Genomic DNA, 26,936 nt, shown 5'->3' on the forward strand with positions numbered 1-26,936 from the left:
TGTTCATGGCTTTGAATAATTTTGAATAAAATTTAGCAATTTATAATTATATTTGAAAGTTTAGAATCTGGATATATAATTCAGTATGAAATATTCATGATGCAGTATCAGTTAGACTCAGTTTTATGTAGTGCAGGGTGAATAATGCAAAATATTACAAATATTTTGTAATGTCTGTATAAAATATTGAGAAAATAAGGTCAATAGTTGCTTATGTTTGTTAATTTGACACGATATTTTTTCATGTTTAAATAAAAGTTACGTGACACACACACTCTATCATACAATTTTAGATATGATATGTACTAAATAAAACATCTTGGAAATATTTCTCTATATTATTTGAAAATTGGTTATATATTTCTATGTTCAAGTTTTCGCGCCATTTTAAAAACTGATGTTAACCATTTTCAAGTTCCGGTTGTCAAAAAAGCAGCAGCTGTTTCACTGTATCGATGTGATCACCAGTGATTGCAGCAGTGTTCTCGAAAAGACAAGACGTTAACAGAATTACAGGATAGTTCATTCGTGGCATATGATAAGTCCTTGATTATCATTGGTGAGCAAATATACTACTTATTTCAATACACTTTAGACGAAAGTTATATAGGTAGAAACTAACAAAGTACTACATTGCAGTGAAGTTATATCGATTTTCTACTTTACTCTAGCTATCGTTTAACTCACGTTAAAATACGTAACTTGTGTTACTAGCTTTATTGAATTTGGAATTTTATAACGACTTTTGGTTTTCTTACTCCAAAAATTTTTTCTTTCTACTTTGATATCTTATTTTGTAATACAGTAATACATATGCATTCAATTGTAGCACATAGTTACATATTTGGATCTCCACTCATATCTTTTGCATTTTTGCACATTATTTCTGTCAATTAATTACTTATTTTTCAATTTTTTCAGACAACATTATATTAGATAAAATAAATAAAATGAAAAACATAGTTGCAGATATACATCTTTGCCTTAAAAAAAAAAGATCATTTAACAATTTGCATTTTTTAAGATACTGACCAATGTTTAACCTCAATTATAATGGATAATTTTGATGATGATGAGATGATGATACATTCCTACTATAGAATTACTAAAAACTTATTGAGAGATATTTGAAAATTATTATAATAATGAAATGAGAATAGATTTAGACATATTATAAATAGAATTTCAACTTATTTCGATGAATTAACTTTTTTTCATTAGCACATTTGCTTGTAGTATATACATACATATATATACATTTTTATATATTGTTTTCATAACATTATGTGTTTCTATATTTCTTTCATCAATCCATATACTGAATTATGTATAAGACACATGATTCATTATATATATTTTCGATATACATTGTAACTCGAAAGTTGTTTCCTTAATACTATCGCGATATCATATTTGAAAGTCGGCATAATGAATCAGTGGTTCTCAAACCATATGAGTATCGTATTTACATCGCAATCATCATGTAATTGATTTGAATTAACATTCGTTAAGAGCTATAATTAGTCATTAGAAGAAACAAATAGTATATTATGTAAAATCTGTTATGAAAAATTATATATTTCAATATAAAATAAGTATTCCCGCGCCTGGAGTTTGCAGCTTTATAATCCGGTTTTCCTATTGGTGGTTTTCTTTGTCGACGACATTTTACCCCCACTACAAGGCAAGCGCTGTTCTGAAACTCTGCGACTGCTCGTTGCTCAGTAGCTGATTGTGAGTACTAATCTTTCAGTCGGAGAGAACGTAGCTTCGTGAATTTTTCTCAGGATTCTACCGGTTTTTTTACACTTTTATAGAAAAAAGTGTCAGTGATCATCAGGAAATTTTGTATTCCCGATTCTTCTTCAAACAAGCCAATTATAGAGTTCACTACCGGCGGAAACACCCATCGAAGACAACTTTATTGACGAGTACGGTTAGTAATAATAGCTAGACCGGTGATACTGTATATTTTTTTCCTTTGTATCTTACGTTACCACGCATTGATACAGTAGGGCATTCTGTCATTTCAATTAACCTTAATGATTATTATCTTGTATTTTTTTCACAAATTTATATTATTCGTATGGCATTCGAATTCTATAAGTAATGTATTTGACCTAGAAATTTTCTTTTCGTGACACACCAACGTAGAGAGACGACAGTCATCAATGGAAATGATGGCTTTAAACCACTGCTCACCACGATTCATATTTATCATATAGATGAAAGTATTTCAAATAGCTTTGAATTCCTTGTGCAGGGAGAAAATCGGAAACCAGGCAGACGTCATTAAAGATTTACTTAATATTACAGGTTAATTAGATTTTATCGTGGATTTATTGCTTTCAAGAAACAAGATAAGTTTAACATTTAAAGCGTGCGTTGCAGAGGAGGTTTCCGTGCTTGTGTTGCATTTCATCCTTCGAGGAATGCACTTCATGACGTAAAAGCGAATTTGTTCAAGAGAAAATTTAACATACATTTCATTGTAATATTTATATTTATTTCGAGAAAGAGGGATAACGTCGCATTAACATTATAGTCTCTAACCGGCTATTTTATTTATTGATTTCTTAATGTCATACGTATGCGCGGTCTACTTAATGCGTACGTAAAACTTTATAAATTAATATTTTCTATTCTTTGATTTGACTGTAGAAATTCGAATTCATCGAAAAACGACAAGCATTTTCGACCAAGTAAGCTCTTGACACTTTTTCTACCGGCGTTAACAGCTGAGCGTCATTGATGAAAAACATCTGAGTTTGTGTGTGTATGATAAGAGGGCGCTGGCGCGCGCACGCACACAGATACTTACACGTCACTTCGTGCGCGTGTGTGCGAGAAGAACGAGGGAGTATGTATGACGTCAGAATACTTGTATTTTATATTTATTCTTTGACGTAAGATGGGACTATGTAATTATAATGATGCATATTTGAGTAATCAGATGCGGAAATGCACTGAAATATCTATTTCCTTATCTACCTAATCGCCATCGCGATTATTTTTTATTCAGAACCTCTTGATTTTTCATTAAAGTTTCATAATGTGAATAACGCCCCGTATATTGGAATTTATATATTAATATTACCTGTAATGGTAGGTAAAAATTAAAACATCCATCCGAGTAGCTCGAACTTTAACATTCAAGCTTCAAGTGCATTTATATCGAGCCATTGTATTTTGTATATCTACGTAAAAATTCATATTCTTTTCCGACGAAGCATTCTGATTCGTCACTCTCGGAATTAATTCATCTATTGTTTTCTCACCAGCATCATCCATTCGATATGACTTCCTCGATACTTCCTGTCGACCTAGGGAACGTTTTCATCACACATTGACTACGTTTCGCGTTCGAAGAACGTTAGACCTCGAACCACTCTAAACAGGAAGGTGCGTGTCAAGACATTCGTGCAATACGCAAGCAACCTGTATTATATATGTATGTATATACCTGCAGGCGTGCAGATTGAAGTACGCGTCATGACATGGCCGCATTATCTTACCGGCATCCGGCACGTTGCGCTGCGCGATCGACATTTCCTACAAAGCGCATCTACATGTGTGTCCATCCTTCCACGTGATCACTAGAGATCATCATTATTCTGAGTATGACTTTCACGACCAAATATCTCTTAAGAATATGAAGCTCGTTCTCTTGGTACGCTTTGAAGGCAAATCTGGAGTTACGACATAAGTTGCAACGAATCGCAACCACGAGGCAATGCTATTGTCTATTGTCTCGTAATTTTCTATTTTAAACCTTTATCCGATGATTTGAAACCACCTAAAGCTATTCGTCAATAAGTTATGCTGTCAATAAGTTAAGCAATGCTTATCTGAAGAATGCGAATGAGAATATACCGATCAATTCGATAGCTTTTACGTTTACGTTAGCCTAACGTTTTAATCAAAGATTCCGTTTGGGATTCATATCTTGTCATGCATGAAAGAATCTGTTCTGAAATGACGTCCAAGGGTGTCGTTGGTATTGGTACGGTTTCTGAATGTACCTACGTAGCTCGAGAACATTTCCTCGGTGGTCGGTATTGATTTCTGAACACGATTTCCTTCGAATGCTCTTCATTTTTGTTTTATCGAACACCAATATCTGTTTGTTTGCGATTTGAGAGGGTATACAAGCAGCGTCCTCCAGGTCTGACTAGTCGTCCGTGATCTTGGCGAGGTGTACCGTGACCAGGAGAAGCGACGCGATACCTTTCGCCCTGGAAACGAGCCAACTTCGTCTCGAGGGCAAGGACAGCTTCAGTCAATTGATCACGCCATAATTTCTCCTACATACGTACGAAATCACCGACCACGGAGGTCGCCGTAATTTTATCACGCACGGTTTATTATACGTGTGAACTAATTTCCCAGAGATTACATAGGAATATGTATTACATCGTTAATACCTTTTCATATTCTCTTCTCTGTCTTAGCTGGTATTCATGTCTCTGTTACAACTCATTTGTCGGTAATTAAATTTACAAGTGCCAATTACTAGGCTCTCGCGCTGTCTTAATGCATTAACAAGGTGTTCCGCGTGCTTTGAATTCTACGCGAGTCTTCCTCTCAATAGGAATCTTCCCTGAATGGATCGGCTCAAAATAGACGAGGAAGATTTATTTTCGAATAATACCTTTGCATCAATTGTTCAAGAACCTTCAGCCCGGAAACCTAATATTCTGATTCAATATTCACTTCTTTCAGATAGAAATTTAACAAAGAACTTTAAAGAAAGTTATACTGACGCACTTAGTTACCGTAACCTTTGACAAAGCTTCGATGCACATGACGAAACTTTCCCCTAACCGTTGAAAGCGTTATTTACGACAGCAGGGAGATCGTTTGGAAGGCTGTCGAAATATCGTAGGGTATAAAAAAGACGCTTATTTATGGAAGCTCGTTAAGGTGGATGCATCGATGTTTGAAAACATGCTTTCGATGTTTCTCAGAGCAACCCACATACATACATCGTAGAGCTCAGCTGATCGGTTCTCGTGGTGGTGCTTTGGATTGAAGAACTGGTGGGTGGTCGTCCAGGTGGTAGGTGCGCGCGGAGAAGAGTTTGCAAAAGGGGTTGGTTATAGGAGGGTTGGAGACAGGAAGCACGAAGTACGGCGTGGAGAAGGCGCGGTCGTGTGCGTCTGCGCGCGATTCGGTCGGTGGGTCGGTCGGTCGGTCGGTCGGTCGGTCGTTGGGTATTGATTTTCATAGGAGCACCGGCACACACGTAATTCCACCACGTAAACGCGTATACATGCATTCACGACTATTGACTGGTTGGCTGCTTTTGCCAAATATCTGCGTAAAATTTCACAATCGCAGATTCTCCACACGCTGAATCGACTCATTCCAGTGTTACGCCTGCGAGAGAATTGCAAAACTTTGTTGATCTTTGACCTTGCTCGTCTTGTATCGTCTTTATCGACTGTTCGTTAGCATATCTTGTGGTTCTTCTTTTCGAAAGTACGTAACTCTCGTTTATTCTGTTCTCTCATTCTCTCTTAAAAATGCATGTGTACATCTGCTGGGTATTTGTGTTTCTCGGTCCAGCATGTACACGTGACGTAAACTAAAGCAATTGACAATCGTTCGATAGAAAACAGACCTTAATTTCGTTACTGATATTTCGCAATTACCTGGATTTAATTAAGCCACCGGGTAACTCGATTATATTCATGGAGCCGTGTTCGAGGTTTTTTTAGTTAGAATGTAGAGAAGCATTTTAAGAATGGTCGTTTAATCTGTCGTTTACTTTTCAACGTTGCAGAACGTTCCAGCCCATAAACAAGGAGCTGCGCGGGCTACACAGCGAGCCAAGAGGAAGTGCGATCGTAGAAGATAGTTAAATCGTCAGGCACCAGACAAGATGCCTGCTCCGGCACCAACACAGGGTACGGTGGAGGGTGGCCCACCTCGCACCGAATTGCAGGAATTACAATTAAAGGCCGATCAAACTACAGATGAGGTAGGTGTACTCCTTGATACTTGATATTCTTTCGACGTCTTTCATAATGATTGATTCTTTCAATTGATTCATTTAGGAAATCCGTGGTATTACGTATCAATGAGATTTCGCAATGTTCCACATTAGAGAAGATTCATCTACCGTTTGACAATGATGCAATTTTTTTTTTATTAATTCTTCGTTTAACACGTGCATTGACCGTTGCTCCAAATACTTATTTACTCATTAATTTGTTTGTTTGCGTTGGAACTCACATTGTAATTTATACTTTGTATTTGTAATTTATACGCATTGCTTAATCCACGTGACGCGTTCTGTTTCAGTCCTTGGAAAGTACGAGGCGTATGCTGGCATTATGCGAGGAGGTGAGTTCGTCTCATCCCTATGAAACTATTCTCTTCTATTTACGCATTAACCTTCATCCTCGATCATCCTCGGTACTAATCCTCGATCCTCGTTACTATAGCGATTTATTCCCGGAGTTTTTACTCCCAGATTTTGTATCATAGAAATTATAGAAGTCTAATTGTCGCTGGTAAAATCGTTGCGTGTTATATCGCGGCAAAGATGGGCGTCATGGTCAATCCCCGGGTGAACTTGACGGTGTGCAGTTGAAGGGACAAAGTCAGACAAAAAGGAATAAAAAAAAAAAGGATGAAAACGCGCTGGAGAGAGGTGGGCCAAACGCTATTTCGGCTAGCCCGAATAAAAACACTGAAGTTGTATTATACTTTTGTGTATACGAGAGAGAAACAAGTGCAAGTTGCATTCGAACGAACGTAACAAAGATCTTTCTACATATAGCGAAGACAGATAAATTTTATGTAGCGTTAAAGAATCTTGAAATAGTATTTGACCCAGCTCTGGCGCCAAAAGCATTCTTCGTTCCTATAATACTTCTATAAATTTTGAACAGTATGTAGTCAGCGGAAGTAAATAATAGCCATATCCGGGATAGCGTGGCTTTGTAACGTGGATTTTTTCGTTACGAAAGCAAAAAGAGACATTTTCCTCTTAAAGAAAGAAGTGGAGAAAAAAGAAAGTTATCGCACGGCTGCCAAGCAATTTATATGTCCGTTCCCATTGGGATCGCCGTGAATGTACTCGGAAGAATTGTAAGACGACGCATCGACGCGGTCCGAGACGGTAATCCGCAGCACGAATGCACGCGATAACAATGTCATGTCATTATAAATTCGCTTCGTGTTAACCTTGATACATCGCACGCGAAATATCTCTTGTCCATCAGTCACGGAATGAGGAAGATATCGAGCTGATAAAAAATCTATCGAAAGTAAAATGAAACGTGTGCGTTCGTGCGCGTGTTTTCGTGTGTTCTGTCTACGTTCTTCAGCTCCGCATTTTTCTTCCCATGCATAATTATTCGTTGTCTATGCTCGTATCTTGGATATCTATTCTCGATATATGTATGTTACGTCTCTATAAGTGTGTGCGGAACTATTACTGTGTACATCCGATGTCTTCATTCTTTTCCCGTTTAACTTGTCATTTATTGTCGAAGGAGCGAACGTAATCGACACCTAATAACCCGGATGTAAATTATCTCTTATTCGTGTGATCTTCATTTTATTCAGGAAAACGATTCCTTCAAAGACAACATATCTCTGAATCGTGTTTTAAAATGTTCCTTTACACCATGTGGAATATTAAAATCCATAGGTGAAGAGATCAAGATGCGATGAGGTTAAAAGGTTGTTGCGTCGCTCCATTCCAATTTCTTTTGCTACTTATTTGTGGCTGCACTAATTAGCACGTGTCGCATTTCGAGCACTGGAGACGTCAACAACTATTTAGTGTACGTACATACTTTATACGCGGGATGCCATTAAAAGAAAGCCACCCGTACCTATAAATATATATATATATTTTTTTTTATATATATACGTATATGAAATTGCTGTCAATGTCAGTCAATTTGATCGAGATATTCGAGCTTCGAGAGGCTTCGAATGTGCAAAGACAATTAGGACAAGTAGAAAAAAGTTAGACAAAAAAAAAAGAAGTTGAGAAAAGGTCTCTTAATGCTACCAGTGGTGGAGCATATCTTTTTTCAGCAACGGTGAATTCCAACGCACGCACTGGGTCTTCTGGAAAGGACGCTATGGAAAACAGAGAACGTTTTTGATACGATAAAAGATTTAGAAAGAATGAAGGAACATCGATGATTGCGCGGTATTATTTAATAATTTTATCGTACCGTATACGTGTCGTAACGTATACGTAAAGATGACGTGGTTCAATCTTTCTATACGTTGCGTGGAACATTCTCGATGATTACAGTCGTAGCGATTAAGACAGAGGGTAATAGGGCTTTTTTGTGCGATCTCCTATTCTTGTATCTCTTTCGCTCTTTTCTATTCTTCCTACAACCTCTCCCTGTTCTTTCTTTCTTTTTTGTTTCGAATTCTTCTCGATCTGTCTTGTCCATTTCTTGCCTGTTTTCAATGAAATCAAGACGAGGATAAAAGAGTTTCTTCGCATCGATTTTTAATTAATATCGTTGAAACGGTCGAGAAGGATGTGTTCAACTTTCGGAACACGAAGATATCGGAAGAATATAACGATCCTCTTGTATGTACGTGCACAATCCTCTTTCAGTTGCTTCCGTCTCCCCCTTCCTCTTTTCTGTTATTCTTTATCTTTGTCTCGATGCAACTTGTATGCAAACATGCAACGTTTTCTTTCCCATTGTGAATCACATTCAAGAAAATATCGAGTCGACGATCGTATATAAGGAATTCTTTTACACTTTTTCTATAAACGTGTTTCCAAGTTATTTAAACGAGGAAATTTCGAGGTATTTGACAAATCTTTAATGAACGAACCCTTTAAGGAATCAATTCGTCCAGCAATGTATTAGGAAGAAGAAAGAATCGATCGTCGAGTCGAAAACAAAAGGGCTCGCCTCGACTGAAGCGTGAAAGCCTCTAGGGAACGTCTATGATTCTCTCTTCTCATAGTTTGTCAAGCGATTGTCTATTAGAGGCTGGCCGAGACAGGTAAACGACAGTAAAACAACAGCTCTGATCTCGACGAAAGAAAGAAGGATCGTTTCTCGATTTTTGGTCTGCGAATCGAGAAAAGAGCGCGCATAATCGGCAACTTCTGTCGCTGCTACCAATGTAATCCGTGTTGCTGGCTGAACCGGGCATTTATCAATATTGTCCGTGTTGCTGGCTGTGTATGTATGTGTTTTCACGTGTGCGGTGTGTGCCCACGTGTGTGTTTGCTTGCTTAAAATTCAACAACTACACTCGCTTGCTCGATCGCCCGCCTGCTTGCCATCGCAAACTTCCTCAAACGAGATGCATACCGGAAATTTATATTATATTATATTTTTACAAGGCACACGTTAGTTATTAATACTGATTATTTCTCGATCGATTAATTCCAACAAAAGTAGTTTAACTTTCATACGATCGATTTTTCTAATGTCGCCGGTATACTTTTCTAAGTTCTGGAGAAGTTTGTTGCCTATTCGCTTGCAGAGTTCCCGAAGCAAAGTTAAATCGAGGACGCGATGTCCTCCAGTGACATTGGTTGCGTGAATGTAGGTTGTCATACAGGATAGCTTGTTACAATTTCCCCTGTGAGAGAGAACATCGATCGTCTGATAAATAGTCTTATTTTCGCAAAAACCGATGGCTGTTATCATCTTCGCGAACTTTGCTGCCTATCTGCCTTGGCTGTATGGCTGCCTGTGTGTGTTTGCCTGTCCTCCGCGAGAACACTCTTCATTTTCTCTCTATCTCTCTTCTTTTTCAATGCATCGTGCTGTCACTTTTCTGGCCCGGTATCATTCTATATCGATACTCCGTTGATCTCTGTTGCGCACAATCACAATTCACTCACCACTCACAGAAACACAGCTCGCATACGAGAGATTCGTACGCGAACAGAGAGGTAGCCCGTTGACAATCGAAATTTTCTATCTGCCCGATCGATCTCGTTCGGTCTCAGGGGGAAAGCTACTTTGCTGTTCGTACAGAGTCATCGATGCCATGCGAGTCTCCATGCCATCCCCTTAATCTCCTCGTTTCTTTCGTTCTTTTATTTGGTATGCTTTCAGCCGCGGTCTCGTCGCGCTATCGCTTAAGGATGAAACTCGATCCCTCGAAATACGAGGAAAGATATTGCAAATTCGATTGCAAGGGAAAATTACAAAGTGCGCCTTTTCTGATGTAATTTCTCAAATTACTCTTTGTTCAATGTCTTGCAATAAAAATATATATGTAATATATGAGATTAAATAATAAAACGAATGGAGAAGCCTAATTTCTCTTGAACACACAATATTCGATACGGCTGAAATATGCTAACCAAAGATAGTTCCCATCGTTCTCAAGCAACTCTCGCGGTATAGATCGAAGTTGCGGACTCGATGTCAGGAGATTTCGATACAGGGACCAATTGAACCGAACCAACGGCCATAATTATAACGATCTTCTGGTAGAGAAGTCCCGAGGCAAAACTTCTCGTTACGGCTGGCTGACGGACCAGCGGGATTCGAAGGCACTCGAATCACTGAAATCCAATTGAACCTCGGCCAAGGACTACTTCCCCAGTTGTTCGCTCATGACGATCCCAGCGTGGATCGGACGTTACGACGTGGTCGAGCCGTTGATGCGGACTAAACGGAAGCAGCGTAAAATGCGCTTGCGCGACCACAACAGGACGTCGGTCGAGGACGAGCCGGAGGTGGTTTGAAACGGTGTCGGCGGGGGTGAACATCACTCGGGGCAGGCGCAAGAATCACAACCGGACACAGACGTTGGACCGCAGTTCCTCTTCTCTCTTCACCTATTCGGAGCGCCGTGGCGCCGCTGCCTCTTCGTACGAAATTAACCCTTATCAACTCTCTGTCTGCCACTACCACCACCACTACCACCACCACCACCACCACCACCACCACCACCGCCACCACCACCGCCACCACCATACGACCGATCAAAAACTCTTCCACTTCTCGTTCTTAACTCTTTCTTTATATATGCACCCGATATTCGACCAAAGAGTATTTACCCGAGTAAAAGAGCGTAACGACGCGACGGTATTTTTCAGTGATACTCACGAGCAGAAACGTAGCGAGGATAAATTGAATATCCGGTAAATACTCGAAAACCAAAACTTGAAATTCAACGGCTCGCTCTATCTCGTTTTGATTTTTTTTCTCTCTTTTTCTGAAACTTCATGCACATTTCCTACGTGGATGAATGCGCACGCTTCTCTTTCAAGCTGAACGAGGAAAGGAGCAAAGAACTTCTTTTGTTTCCGTTCTCGTGACCGACTAAATAAAAGCGTTCTGGAGAAGCTCATCCTTAATTAGTTCCGCCGGCTACTGTCGAACATTAATGTGGATGATAATTATATAGCACGATTCCCTTGCAGTCTCCAGTTTAATATTTTTTGTCTTTTTTTTTCTCTTTGGAAGTCTACTTTCTGTACCTTTCGCGATTCGTTTGAATCAGAGCTCGTTCGTTTGGCTGAAACGAGAGAGCATAAGAACGAACGCGTCGGGATTAATGTCGATCTCCAGCTCTGTTGCTGGGAGGCTTGCTTCGAACTGCAAAGGAAGAAGATAAGCATCGTTTGTTGAAAACGACGATCACGGCAACGTTTCCTCCTTCGTTGGGTTTACCCAGTCGAAAAGCACGGCTCCTTTTCTTTGCTCATCTGGTCATTCGCCGCTCTCTTCATGCTCTCCCTTCCGTTCCTTTCCATTTCTCTGTGTGCGTGTGTTCTACTTTGTATTTATTTAAGTGTCTTTCGTCCGTTTGAGTCCCGAGAGTTCTCGTATCTGGAACACGAGAGAAACGGTTTCCCAGAGAATCGACAAATTTGGTATCTTTTTACATTCTTCCGGTGATATTCGACGCTTATCTTTGAGAAATGACCAACATTCTCGCGACTCAAAATGTGACCGAGACCTTTCGTTTTTGTATTGCGCATTTTCGATTTACTTTACCTCTCCATAGAAAAAAAAGAAAAAATGCTATATATTATGTATCGTTCTGTATTCTGCGGTACTTTCTTTACATACACTATATATATATATATATGTATTGTGAATTTCCTTTTCATTCGTGTATATTCAGTCTCCTAGACTCTTCGAGTAGTATCTTCTCTATTTCTCTGACTCTGTTTTTTTTCTCTTTTTTTTCTATCTGTTTCTCTTTTTTTCTTGCTCGACCTCTCTTCTTCGCGTGGATTTCCTTTTCTTCCTTCCATTCGGTGAACGGAGGAAGAACGGTGGAATGACCGGCGACGGAAGAGAACGAGATTCCTCCCAACGAAAAAAAGAGCGGTTCTTTTTAACCCGTCACGCGCTACTGAAACAGAACAAAATGAGTACGTACAAAAAAACATTAAACGAAAGTAACTTAATAATAATAACAATACAGAGAAAAGAATCAAAATCAGTGCGAGCCTTCACGCTTGTAATGAAATCTCGATTAGCCAGAAGGAAGATCTGACAAATAATAATAATAATAGAAAAAAAGTAAAGTAAATAAATAAACCTACAACAACGGCGACGACAGTTACAGAGCAACAGGAACAACAACAACTACAACAACAACAACATCGTCATGATCGATAACAACATCAAGAACAACAACAGCAACAACAAGCGACAAGCCTAATCTAGAGATCGAGAAATATACTCATTCGAACCATAAAATAATAATGCCAGTAACGTGTTAGTCCGTAAACGTTTCGTTACGTGTCCACCTGTCTGCCCACCTGTCTTTGCATCACAGGCAGGATAATATATATATATATGTAAATATATAAACACGTGTGTATATATATATTATTACAATCGTCTACGTCGTGAGCGCGTCAAAGGCTTTAACAAATCCGCAGATATTGAAAAAAGCGTCGGATCTAGACCCATCGAGAACGAAACTGATAAACATGAAAAAAAAAAGAAAAAAACGAACGAGATACTATTAAAACTAATCGATTTTTCTCGTCTTTTTCGTTGATGTCGCGGATACTTAGCCCGATCCGGTCACGATATATATCCAGCACAGTTTTGTCAAAATATACCTTAACTTGTTTTGCCCACTTCTATCCATCGACTTCCGTTACAGTTCCGACTCTCCGTTTTCTACCTACCGTAATACTATTATACTACTAATATACTACTAATATTACTATACTATATACTTACTAAAAAAAAAAAAAGAAAAAAAACAACTCTCTAACACTGGTGGTGGTTGTCTGTGTTGTGCTGCCTCTGTCTGTCGTAGAGCAAGGAGGCTGGCATCCGTACTCTGGTCGCACTCGATGACCAGGGAGGTGAGTGAATCGCTTTTTAGCCATATAAGTAAAACAACATGAAGGAACCTCGGCTTTTTCTCACAGATTACATAACAATTGAACTGTGTCTCGTGGCACACCTGACCTCAGCACAAAATTGTACCTTTCCTCTCTCCTTCCGGTGTCCTTCGATCGTTCCTGTGGTGAAAATCTCACTGCTCGCACGGAAGATCACGGGGGGAATACCGAATATCGCGTGGATCCCTCGAGGACACCCTTTCCACCATCTTGTCTTCTGCCGTCCAATCGGCCGCGTTCCTTATCTATATATTTTCCTCTTCTCTTTTCTATGTTTCGTCTCTATTCCTTTTTCCATTTTATCGTCCAACATTGTTCTCGACGATTCCGTTTCCCCGTACTCTTTCAACTCTGGCTCTAAAAATCGATAGGTACTTCGCCACGGTCGCTTATCTCGAGAACACTCGTGACCTCCTGACCTTTTTTTTCGCAGAGAGAGATTCGTTAACACGTCTCTACGCGTCTCTATCCGTTCTCTTTTTCATTTTCACCTTTCTCCGATAATAAGTCGAAAGGTATTTTATGATTTTGCGTTTCGCGTCGCCGATCGATACGCATCGTCGAAGGTATCTATCCTCGTTAGCTATGGTCGATACGGGTTTAAGTGTCGACTTTACGTGTCACGGTTCGCCGGCTGGTTACGGCCGAAGAGACCGAAAGCGAATTACCAAGCCGATCGATCGATCTGCTCGTGATGTATACTATCCATCTTTCCTTCTCAGTTTTTTGCCCTTTCTATTTTTCAACCGGTCTGTTTATTCGTTATACGGGTCGTAGGAAGGCATCCTTTTAATAGAGTATTCTGTGTACCGTGAAGCGCGAAGAAACACCCTCGATCGCATTTCCGATCGATCGTGCTCCACCTCGCACGCTTTTGCTACGACGAACCAGATATATCTCCCCTTGGTTTGTCTCTTGAAATTCTTCCGCGAATTGACCTGTTCTTGGCTAATCGACCCGATTAAAGTTTCTCGCGTTCGACCAACGGACGTTCTCTTTCTATATTTTTCTTTTTCCGTTCTCTCTCTCTCTCTCTCTTATTTCTCTTTTTTTCTCCACCTACTACTACGTCGTATATACACTGTCATGAAAACTTCTAGAATTATACACGCAACTCCCTGCTCGGTGAAGTATTTTGCAACGAGAAAGTAGCGGTAGATTTGCTTTTTAAATGCGGGTTAGAATATACATATAGCGGAAGTATCGAACGAGACAGTGCGAATTCGCGGTTGACGATGAAAAGCGACAGCCAACTACCACTGTACAGCTGTACTATACAAAATACTACTACTATTAATACTACTACTTAGTACTACTACTATGTTATTACCGTTACTACGATTACTAGTATTACACCATCAACACTACTAATACTGTTTTGTTCTTTACAATTGGTCAAGTGCAAAAGTATTGGGAAACAATATTATTCGAATGTTGTTCAAAAGATTGCATTAAGATTACATTTAAAGTAGCATTTAAGAATGCTTAGAATAAAGTAACTCTGTTAAAAGGCAATCGATTTCCCTAAATTTTTGTACAGATAACTAGAATACGACACTGCTCACTAATTACTTACTTATGCGACAAAGACACTGACTATCACAAACACTTAATTGCTGGTGCTGCTATTGCTGCTGCTGCTGTCAGTACACGAATATTCGATATCCGAGAACGCTGTTATCGAATCAAATCTGTACAGAGCATCATGCGCGGGATCAAGTTGACTCGTTTATAACGCCCTGTTTTGTTTCTTCGTCCCTTTGTGTGTCTACGATATTTTTCTCCTTTTCGCCCTTCTACGGTCTTTCTACTTACTAATAACCCTTTCTTCGTGTGTCCATTTCTCTCATTTTCTCTTTATATATCTATATATATATATCTTTATTTCCCTATTTCTCGACAGCCTCCTCTCTTTTTCTATACACAGCGATAAAGTACTCGAACCGTAGACGTGTATCTCGTGTATATATGTATGCATCTCGACTAGACGCATACGTATGTATTTTGTCAGTTTCTCTCTCTCTGTCTCTCTCTCTTTCTCTCTCTCTCTCTCTCTTTCTCTTCCTTACTTCTCACAAATACACACGTTCTTTCTTGGATTGTGTATCTTTTTTTACTTCGTAGCCAAACACGAAGCTTCTAGCTGTGTCGCTTTATCAGTCAACGTGTAATACGTACATATTGTTTATATATCTATTCATATATATGAATATACGTATCGAATCTATAGATAATGTTATATACATATATCACGTATGTGTATGTATATAAAACCTATGTACCTCATATTCTTTAGTGTACAAAACCCAAAACAAGTACTTAATGAAGCTCCCTGTCTATCTTCTTCTTCTCACCTTCTGTGTATATATATATATGTATATATGTACTTTACACGTACACATGTCTGTATGTACATACATATATGTATACACGTACGTATATTCTAACTCTGTTTTTGATTTCTTTTTACCTTGATTTATACCCTTCTGCATCAAATGTAGGTACTTTTTGTCGACCGTCGTCTTACCAAGCAGGTGTTATATTGTCCTCCGCTTTTTATCTGCGAGTTTACGGACGCCGTCGTGTACATACTATTATTATGATTATTATTATTATTATTATTATTATTATTATTATTATTATTTTTATTATTATCATTAATATCATTATTATTATTACCATCATCATCATTATTATTATTATTATTATTATAATTACTATCGCTTTGTTACTATTATGTATCGTGCATATAATACTAGCGATTGTGCGATTATAGTTATCGATTCAAGGTCGGATAAAAGTAGCGCGCGATTCGTGTAATGCTTTTTACTGATCGAGACAGAGATGCAACGACGAAGGGGAAAAAAAGAAGTAAGAAAGCGGCGAGACTCGAAACATTTTCTCACCGCCCGTTCTTTCCTGTTGTATCATAGTTGTGCTTCGTCAGCTCGGTATATTTATACCCACGTAGAATTCTGATTTTCTTATATACGTAGGTCTCCGCTACGTTCTCATCTTCGAAGCTGCCAAATATCAGTATTATATATCGGTGTCCCTTGCGAAAATCACCTTACGTATATATACTTAGCAGTGCGATGCGCATGGTGCAAGCAGACGCGTCGACGTCGACGTCGTCGTCGTCGTGTGGAAGTTTGACGAAATTCATGTAAATTTTCTAGCGCTAGTATAACTCGCTCCCAGTTGTTTCGCTCTGATTAGCTACGATCTCATTATTATCATTCTCATCGTTCTTTTATACGCGCCACCACTCCTTTATCTTTTCGTCGTTATTATTGTATTCTCATATGTTATGTTCTAATTTACCATCGCGTTCAAGGTGTCCGTCCATGAGAGATTATCTGAACCGATATCAGAAATCGAGGGAAACGTTTCTTTTCACAGTCATTTTCGTGGACGTACATCTTGGACATAACCATTTTCTTTCGTAGATAAATATGAAATTTTTATTTTATTACAACCTGGCACGTTTTGTCACACGACTCGGGTTTCGTGGAATTCCATCGAATTTCACGAGCCAGAAGAAAATAGATACGAGAAATGAGGCGCGGCTTCGAGTTGAGATCATCGTTTGGTATTTCATAGAAGAAAAAGGAGAATATAAATGTGATCCATGTGGCAAGACGTGCCCGGCGGTTTGCTTGTTTGTCTCTGACTTAATTTCGCAGTTGTTCTCGCGCATCACTGAACGATCTTTCATTTCCGTTAACGTGTGGGCCCTTCGACCCTGTCGTAGAGCGAGGAGGTCGCAGCGAACACTCTGACGATGTTAGACCATCAAGGCGGTAAGCAGTTCCCTCAGCAATAAACAAAACAACAGAAAAAAGAATTTTAAGAAAAGTAAATTATCTTCTTGAAAAATGAGTCGAGAATATTAAAAAAAGAAAAGAAAGGCGAGAGCAAAGTGACGAGAAATGAAAGGAAACGGAACATTGAAAAAAGGAACAAAAAAGTTATAGAATACGGACGAACAAAGTTTTTTTTTACTTTATTCGATTTCGAATGGTTAGATAATTTCTTTCTCTTTTTTTTTTTATTTTTGTTTGCTTCAAAGAGAACAGAAGAAAGTAAAAAGAAAAGACAGATCTTTTCGTACACTCTCCACGGTTGACGGGATTAGATCGTTAAAATAGGACACACTTTGACACGTATTTACGCGTACCATTCGGCGGTGTTCGTTTTTTAATGTCAAAAATTCGCGACTATGAGTCCTGTCGGTTCACAGGTTATTTTAATTTCCCTGGCAAACGTGCCCGTGTTCTTCGATAAGGGAACAACACTCGAGTTTCGTTAAAAATTACGTGGTTTCGATTTCTGATCTACTAAAAGAAAAAGAATCGCTGGAAGTGAAGTAGCTTTTTGAAAATCGTCCGAAGACTGAACCGGATATCGACAGATTAACACAACGACTACATATAACGACTAAAGAAGTGTATTTCCGCCTGTCTGTTCGGGAACTGAACGCGCGTTTTATTCTCTGGTTCTGATCTCTTTCTCTGTCCTTTAGCTAAAACAATCTTCTAATTCTGTATCTTACAGCGCCACGGTACTCTGAGTGCCTACACTGGAAACGAAGCGTGTCTTTTTCTTCCTTTAATCTGCTTCTACGCCTTTGTCTGCTCCTATTTAACATTCGACTTCTCGCATCATCGCCACCGCGCCACTCGCCCTTAATTCGATTCGGTTCATCGATTAAATCCATTTTGTTCTCCCTCATCCTCGTTCATCCCCTCACTGTTACTCTATCGTAGACTCGATTATCCAGCTCCTCGACGAGACTTTAAGCCACTCACTCCATAATAACAGAAATATATAGTAGAGCGTGTAACCACGTTTCGCCGTTAGATAATGCTATTAATAATTTTTAACTGGCTAATCTTTGCTCTTGGAAATTTCACAGATCGACGTGCAATTTAATAAATTCCCCAAAAATCCAATCTAGAATTCTTCGATCCCCGGGAAACGTTGGATTTACCAACCGTTCGATCGACGATCATATTTAAGAATCGTCGGCCCTCTTAGCTTCTTCGCTTCGTCGATCGAATCGATGAAAAATTCATTCTTTGGTTCGTTATCTCATTTTTCAGCGAGCGTTTTCCAGTTCTCGAGAATACTTTGGCTGTTTCGCTCCGTGCATTGTAGTACACGAAGCAGAGGAGCGATCAGAGGAGGACGATGTCTGTTCCGCGTTAGACGCTCGACAAGTTTCCCATTCCGCGGTGGAGCCAATTATTTTTCAAGACGCTTCACCACGCGTCTCTCTCTCTCTCTCTCTCTCTCTTTCTCTCTCCTTCTGGCTCTCTCTATTCATCCAACATTATGTTCCGTGTCGCCGTTTCGCAGTTGGTAAATCCAACTTCACATCGATTCTACTCGCTATTACGAGTGCAAAAAGATCCTAGTCCTCCAGCAGCCTGACCCGCAATAGAATTAATAATCAGGATAAAATATCGTCGTACGCGCCCTCTCGCTCCTCCGATATATCATCAAGATATGATGGACGAAAAAGTGTAATTGCTATCCACGATGAATCTGACTTTCTCGGCTCTACCAAGAGATCGAAATCCAATGAGAACGAAAAGAATGAAAAAGAAAGGAACAGACAGCGAAGGAAAGGAAAACACAAAGGAAAAGATGGACACAGATGGTGGTTGTCAATTTATGTTACAGTGTTACGTAGTCAGATAGAATGGAAAGACGGAAAGTAGTGCGAAGAGCTTTGAGTTAGTTTAGTTCGATCAGTTTGTTAACCCGTAGTTTGCCCGTCCTTTTTTCTCTAGAGCGTCCCTCTAGGTAAAGAGGGTTTTGTGGACACAGGGTGAGTCCGATTCCTCGTTGATTAGCGTCCGAAGTAAAGAAGTTTAAGGGTCAACTGTCGCGTCTCTGTTTGGCCCGTGGTTCAGTCACGGGACGAAGGAGACACAGCTAGAAAAATGTTTTCTCGTGGAGCGAAGCGAGGGAGCGTTTCGACGGTGCTTCCTGTACCTCACGTTTAACAAGCCGCTGATTGGTCGGTTGCCTGTTTAGAGCCACGAGGTCGGGATGAAAACCCTCGTAATGCTGGACGAGCAAGGCGGTAAGCCATTTCAATCTAGACATACAAACATTAAACTTACGTAAACCGTCTCTTACAAAAAAGATATATATTTATCTGGTCTCGACTGACACAAAAGCCAACGATCGACGACCATATATATTCTATATGTATTCTATTATATGTTCTCCATACGTTCTCCACCCGCCGATGTATATAATATTTATATATAGTCATTATATGTATATAGTTATTATATATAGATATTATATATATATATATATATATATGCATATACGACACTAATTGCGTGTAATAATCGTCCAGACACTAATGCAACCCTGTGTACGTCGGAATTAAATTTCGATCGAACGGCTGATACTAACCAAAATGCACCAAAAGACAACAGATTCGTTCTTTCGACATCTCTTCACATTCCTTCAACGTTCAGATCGTTTACGTTCGAACAATCATCAATTACTTTTCTCCCCTTGTTCTTACGTTTCTATTGTCCTGAATATTGCATCTTGTTTGATACCTTGATTATCTATCGCCTATGACCATAATATTTCCTTCCAGTTGCATTCACGATTCTCTCTCCTCGATCTTCCTCGCTCTTGTTTCTTTCGATCATCGCTCTGCTCTCTTCCATCGCCTTATCCTATATATTTCTCTTATTTCTAGTACTTCCTCTGCCACTCTATCTTTCTCTTTCTCTCTGCGTCCTATCGTTCTCTCCGCCTGCTTCCTCCTATTCTTATCTTCGCTTCCTTCCGTGAACGTAATCTCACGAAGGCGAACGAACAAAAACAGAGAAATACAGAAACAAAACAAGTAGACGAACAAACAAACCCAAGTAAAAGAAAACAAATATTAAAAGTAAAAAAAGAAAAAGAATACGCGCTCCACGTTTTAAACGCATCCCTCCGGTACTTCCGGCACGGTGTAAGTCAAAGCCTATTAAATCTACTATTGTATTTGTTGACCGGCACATTTGCATCAGCGCGTTACTCTTCGTGAATATATTTGGTTCAATTCGTACCCAGTACCCTTAGAATCCACCGTACACCCCAGTACATACAGAATTACTCACCCGATCTTAGGATCTTAGGTTACCCTTAGTAGGGAGACTCTTTGCTTAGCTGTTGCACTTTCGTTGCACTCGTTTTTTTTCTTTTCCGAGGATCCTTCGTCGAGAGAAAGATTCGTTTACTACATTTTTAACAAATAAATCTGCCAATTATCATCGCAAATATTTTTGTAATGTATTTTTTTTCTTTGTTTGGGCGTAGAACTTTGCATTGTATTGTAGTTCGAATTCTATAGTTACGCTAAATCTTAATATAGTGGAGTCTCTCGATGAATCCTCGTAGAGTATTATGAAACCACCAATCGTCATTTAATATAAGGGAATAGTGCGTTAAATATTTTGGAACTAATTTAACCTTTAATTCGTTTAAGGATAATTTAACGTTATCTGAGAAAGAATTGAACAAATAGTGCTCTATTTCCTGATCGTTTAAAAAATGACGATTCACTTCAATTTTTGAGGAAGTATTCCGATCCTCGAAAGAGAATAGGACAGCGTGTCCCCTTTCCTTATTTTTCATTTCTCGAGTATCCAATTTTTAGCAAACGAATTTCTGTTTGGTTATTTACAAGCGAGATGTAGAGGTACAGCGACTAACGCGATTTTTATTTTTACGTCGGCTGTCTGCTCTCTTTCGGGACGCTACGTTAAAGATGCGATAGGAAAGATGTTAACAATGTTCTCTCGTACAATGAAACAGAGCAACTGGACAGAATCGAGGAGGGTATGGACCAAATCAACGCCGACATGCGCGAGGCCGAGAAAAATCTCACTGGAATGGAAAAGTGCTGCGGTCTCTGCGTTCTCCCATGCAACAAGTAGGGCTGTCCCGAATCGTTTTACGCTTCTTACCCTTTCAAATCTTATCTTCTACTTTACAGCGCACTCTCTAATCGAGAAATTCTATCCTCGATATTTAACGCTTCGTTTCTACCTCTATTTCGTAAAGAAACTAAAGATCAAAATTTACCCTGTGTAACTAAGCTGTGAAGTCAATTCTTATGGAACAAAAATTTCTGTCGACTCTGCAAATCTTGAAATACCTTCGGAATTTTAAGAAGAAGCGAAAAATGTTTGAAGCAAAATACGAAAGATATTTCTTTATTCGATGTATCTTGTTCCTTTGAATTATCTATGTATAACAGAGATTTGCTAATGGAACGTTCATCTTTCACAGAGGCGCCAGCTTCAAGGAAGATGAAGGCACGTGGAAGGGAAACGATGACGGCAAGGTAGTTAACAACCAGCCTCAACGGGTGATGGACGATCGCAATGGACTTGGTCCTCAAGGCGGCTACATCGCCAAGATTACAAACGATGCCCGTGAAGGAGAGATGGAAGAGAATATGGGTCAGGTGAACACAATGATCGGTAATTTGAGAAACATGGCGATCGACATGGGCAGCGAACTGGAGAATCAGAATCGGCAAATCGACAGGATTAATCGCAAGGTGAGGAGACGATTCGCCAGTCGACGAGTTCAAAGATTTGAGTTCAGAAAAATCACCGAATCGTCCACCTTCAGACTTCCCTCTATCCGTCTCATTTCGAGTTATTTATATCTTAACCTACCATGATTTAACATGATCATATTCGATATACGATTCTCTTATAAAGTGACTATTATAATGGTTACATATTAACTAAGTAGACTCAAGTATATGAAATTTTCTATCGCATAATGGTAAAAAACTTTGATATTATGAAGATGAAAAGAAAACCCGATAAAAGAACGCTTCGTTGGAAGATAAGGGCATGTGTCATTATGTTTCTGCAATATCGTGCTTTGTAGTCGCATAATTTAATAATAAAATTATTGTTCAATTTATTAAACGATATTAGAACGAGGAAGGTCTGAAGTAGTGGAACGTGTTGTTGATTGAAATGATGATTGAAAACACGTACGATTAGCTCCGCTATATTTTTCTCTCCACGGAGCATGCGTGGATTATTTATCTCACGATGCACGCGCTCAGAGCGATGCACAACACGTTCGTTGTCGCTTTCGCTTTCTTACATACCCTTCGATCTACCTAGCCGTCCATGTTTCCCTTCGTTCCTGGCGCGTTCCCAAAAGTCGGGTCGACGTTTCACGTGTCCTTGGGAATTTCGTTTCGTTCTGACACGTCCTACATGTACAGTGCTCGTGCCAGATCTTGTTTTCCGCTGAAATCGAATTACTGGAACGAAAAACTGGCGCACGGTAGATTTCAGGTGAAAAGATAACGCGAAAGATTTTAGCGTGCAACATTGTATTCTGTATAAAGACGGGACGATTCATGAGAAGTCGGCTTCGTGTAAGAATTCGTGGTTTCTTTGACGATATTGTCCGATTGCAAGACTTCTGGCCGCCGACGATGGGCAACGTGTCGTACGAGTATACGCTCTACTTGGTAGCATTGTTGTTCCCTTTTCCTCGTACATGCATCCTTCAGCCCCGAGTCATTGTTCCTCAACATAGAAGAAGACTTCTAAGTCGGGATTATCTCACCTTTCAGGAGAACGTACTGGATAGAACGTTCTCTCTTCTTCTATATATACTTTTATAAATCCTACACATTATTTTTGTATTCGCACGGAAATTCTATTTACCGAAGACGAAACGATTGTTGTTGAAAGAGAGGGAGGAAGAGAGAGAGAGAGAGAGAAAGAGATTGCACTACAGGAACCGATTAAAACGAAATACGATACGCGTCGTTATTTAAAATAGTAGATAAACGATCGTTTCGTTTTCGCGTTGGCATGCGTACGCACGTGCACCGCACGACTAGCCATTCCTTTAATTATCCCCTTCTTCGTCATCGCACCACCGGCGTCATTCGACATTTTGCCACCCTCACGGGCTGTCTTTTGTGTTCGGCAATATTGCAAATCATAAATCCAAAAAGAAACAATGGAAAAAAAATAAAAAGAGAGAGCATATGTTAGAGTATATAAGAAACGAGTAATGTATAAAACGAGACGAGAAAAGAAATGCAAGAATAAAAGAAACAAATTGAAAATTACATTGCACCAAATATTAGCTATCGGCCGATCCTGACCGTGTCTCACACGCTTTGTTGGCCCTTTTTTCTGTCTTTCTCTATTTTTGTCTTTTCTTTCTCTGTTTCTTCTTGCCTTACGTTCAATTGATGATTCTCTTATTTTATACCACCTGTGACCAAATCCAAACTATGATAATCCGCAGGGCGAGTCAAACGAAACGAGGATAGCCGTGGCGAATCAGCGTGCGCACGCTCTACTCAAGTAAAATGCGTCACTCTGCCCACGTACCCGTCTCCTCCGAGCCCTAAATAGTCAAACAATAAATGAATATATATATATATACATATACGTATATATATACACACACATATATATATATATAATATGTATATCAGCTCCAAAATATTGTACGCTCACACGCCCACGACCCTTTCTTCTGCCTTCTCGTCGTCGGTCGGACACCGCCAACCCGTCAACCCAACTCGATCCACCTGTTTGTGCTACAACGAAATCATCGAGCCTTCCGGTTACATCGATTTATATATTACGTGTGCAATCTCCTATTATTATACACGTCGTTTAGTTCTTACACCCCTTGTAACCGTGTTATCTTTTTTACCGCTCTTCTTGTTGTGTCCAGCTCGTTTTTTTACTCTGGTTTCACCGATATGATTATACCGTATGTAGTATATTATACATATACATACGTATATATCTATATACACGCGCTTATATTAACGTCTAATCTTTTTGGAATCTTATTTGTCGGATGAAACCCCGCAGTATCGTCGCCGCGTTCGTCGTTGTCGTGACGACTATGCACGAGTTTTGTTTCTTTCTTATCGCTGCTGTATTCCTTTCGATTCGATTGAATATTCAATCTGGCACTTCTCGCGTTCGATCAAAGAATCCGCGGCATCGTCTAGATTACTGCATCGATTCTGCCAATCGGGCAGAATTTAAATCAGAATGGAAATCGGCCGCAGCAGCGATCGGGCTCAAGTACGAAGTAGTACGAGTCAACGATGACGACGAACGACGAGGCGAGAGAATAAAAAGCGCAGAATAATCGAAGTTAAACGAGGTCGACGATTACATGATCTTGATACACGCTTAAGTTTGAGTTACGATCTTCCGTTTGTTTGTTTTTTTGGTACGCAGGGCGAATCGAACGAGACGAGGATAAAGGTGGCCAACGAGCGAGCCCATCAGCTACTCAAGTAAGGCCACTCTCGACCACTTGCACCCCGTCGGCCACCAACAGCAACAAATACTACCATCACCACTATCACAACCACAACTACACTATTACTGACAACAACAACAACAACAACAACAACAGTAACACTAGCAACTACAACAAAAGACCAGGGCTATCAGCTACAGATACACACGATCAGTTGTTACTCTCAGTTAATCGTGTTCATGTACTTGCAATTTATTTATTACGATTTTCTTATATCTCGAATCACCGTGAAACTTTATTACAGACGAGTTGACAAATAGACGATCGAAAGAACGAAATGCAACTTCTATATCACATATGTTCTTTTTTCCGTCCTACGTTCGAATCTTTTACGTTCTTCGTTCTGTTCGATTTATAGTGTATATTTGTAGACAGTGAACGCGTACGTTATAGAAAACGCCCAAGAGAGAATCGTTCTCATCGGTTTTCGTACGTATTTACTCGCAGTTAGTCTATTTATTGTTGTTCGTGCAACGCATCGAAAGAGTTATTGCGTTCTGGGAAATAAATTGTACCATCTTACCCTGTTGTGCACTTTATTTTCGGCGAACGTTAGAAGTAAATTCTATTTGAATATATTACTTGTATCTTTATTGCCGTCGTTAGTATATCATCCAAGTAGCTCCATTCTCTAGCGACTATACCTTTTTTTTTATTGTGAATCTTTGATTCCTCCTTTCGGTCAACTATCTTCGAATGGTCCTTCAGCGAATCTGCTCGGGCGTACTTACGAACATCATCTTTAACCCTTAAGAGAGCAAATTTTCATCTTTAAGACATAGAAATATTTAGGAGGAAAGTAGAAGAGAAAAAAAAAAGTTAGTTTATTTACGAATAATGTTTACATGTAACGAAGATGTCGACGCAACGTCGTCAAGTCAATTCAGTGATCCGATAGAGTTTTTTAAAAGACGAGCCAGATGTTTACAAGGAAAATGATAAGAAAGGGAGAAAGTAGAGAGCAAATGATGAAAAAGAGGATACAAAAGTCTAAAGATTTTTTCGTCTTAATTGCACGTTTATCCAAGTTCTTCCTCTCGTGATATAGCGTTTACACTTTTAACGATTTATCTAAAAAGTTTCTAAAATAAGAAGAGTTATTAACAGAGAAAATACAAAAATAAGAATACAGAATACAACAAATACTAGAGATCCATTAGTTAAAAAAAAAAAAAAAAGGAAATAACGAATCGCAAGTATCGCGCGCCTGTTTAAGGGTTAAAGATTACCCACAGTTAACGAAAATAAAAGCATATACACAGGAAACGACAATGTCAGTTGGACGGGAGCGCACACACGCTGTAGTTCTCTGCATCGTTACACACACACACACGCGCAAAATCCAAACGACCCTGTATACATACATACACATATATAGATACACATACATGTAGCCATGTTCAGGTATACAGAGAAAAATCTGGAATACAGCCACATACAGCGAACAATACAAAAGAGAAAAGGGAGAGTAGTATAGATCACACAGCGTGTGGGAGTGCACATGTGAACGATACATACGCACAGCGAGCCCTCTTTAGGTAATACATACCATGTAATTTGTTATCACGATTAGCGTTACGACCAAAATATCCGTGTACAGTAGATCGATACGTAGATAGACATCAGAGATGCGTGTGTATGTGTGTATGTGTGTGTGTGTGTGTGTGTGTGTGTCAGAGCACACGCGCGTGTCGCGCGGTAATTCCAAGCAGTAGTAGGTCGTAGCAAGCGTGCTAGCCGAGGAGCAGCCTCGAGACATATATGTATGATGTACGAGATTACCATGTTTGAAAACGCGAATGTATATCGAATGGATCAAGGGAGCTTACCCGTAAATGGCAAATAATATTAGGTTCCTCCCGAAAGTGGTCGTTACTCGCTTACCTTTTTCTCGATACATACGCTCTACGTCGAACATCGTGCGATCAACGAAATATCTCGCTTCCCGAGAGAACACGAGAAACCGGAGGGGATCACGACAGACGGGGCGAGGTAAAAAGCGGAGGAGGACGTTTAGCGCGGCAGCAAGTCGATGTTTACGAAGAAGAAAAGGGAGAGGAGAGAGCGTAGTGGTTCCTCCCGTGTGTAGAGTAGGAGGAAGGGAGGAGAAAAATATAAGAGCAAAATGATGGGAAAGGTACGAGAGTGAGGGAGAGGTGGAGATAAAAATGGAAGAAGAATTTGATAAACCAATGCAACGAAGTGGATGTCGTAACGA

The 26,936-nt window shown here is 39.6% G+C and overlaps 1 protein-coding gene across 10 annotated transcripts; it reads left to right on the top strand.

The window, feature by feature from the left end:
* Window positions 1-396: 396 nt before the first annotated feature.
* Window positions 397-26,936, top strand: LOC100745831 (synaptosomal-associated protein 25). 10 transcript variants are annotated; one of them, XM_024370587.2, is made up of 8 exons: window positions 1,716-1,936; window positions 5,786-5,983; window positions 6,307-6,348; window positions 13,258-13,306; window positions 19,391-19,439; window positions 21,188-21,305; window positions 21,665-21,938; window positions 24,634-26,936. In XM_024370587.2, the coding sequence occupies exons 2-8, from the start codon at window positions 5,979-5,981 to the stop codon at window positions 24,694-24,696; spliced, it is 600 nt and encodes a 199-aa protein (XP_024226355.1). In that variant the 5' UTR covers window positions 1,716-1,936; window positions 5,786-5,978; the 3' UTR covers window positions 24,697-26,936. The 10 variants fall into 10 exon arrangements, with proteins under 10 accessions (XP_003492761.1, XP_012246025.1, XP_024226353.1 ...); XM_003492713.4 differs by lacking the exons at window positions 1,716-1,936; window positions 19,391-19,439 and adding an exon at window positions 397-559; XM_012390602.3 differs by lacking the exons at window positions 1,716-1,936; window positions 13,258-13,306; window positions 19,391-19,439 and adding exons at window positions 397-559; window positions 17,100-17,148.

The sequence above is a fragment of the Bombus impatiens genome, unplaced genomic scaffold, assembly GCF_000188095.3.
Source record: "Bombus impatiens unplaced genomic scaffold, BIMP_2.2 scf_0830, whole genome shotgun sequence".
In the NCBI taxonomy this organism is placed as follows: domain Eukaryota; kingdom Metazoa; phylum Arthropoda; class Insecta; order Hymenoptera; family Apidae; genus Bombus; species Bombus impatiens.

Bases quoted from the DNA above. Each gene is read 5' to 3' on its own strand.
- LOC100745831 (XM_003492713.4), top strand. From the start codon at position 5,885: ATGCCTGCTCCGGCACCAACACAGGGTACGGTGGAGGGTGGCCCACCT. The intron at 5,984-6,306 runs GTAGGTGTACTC...GTTCTGTTTCAG, and splicing joins CCGATCAAACTACAGATGAG to TCCTTGGAAAGTACGAGGCG. The intron at 21,939-24,633 runs GTGAGGAGACGA...TTTGGTACGCAG, and splicing joins TCGACAGGATTAATCGCAAG to GGCGAATCGAACGAGACGAG.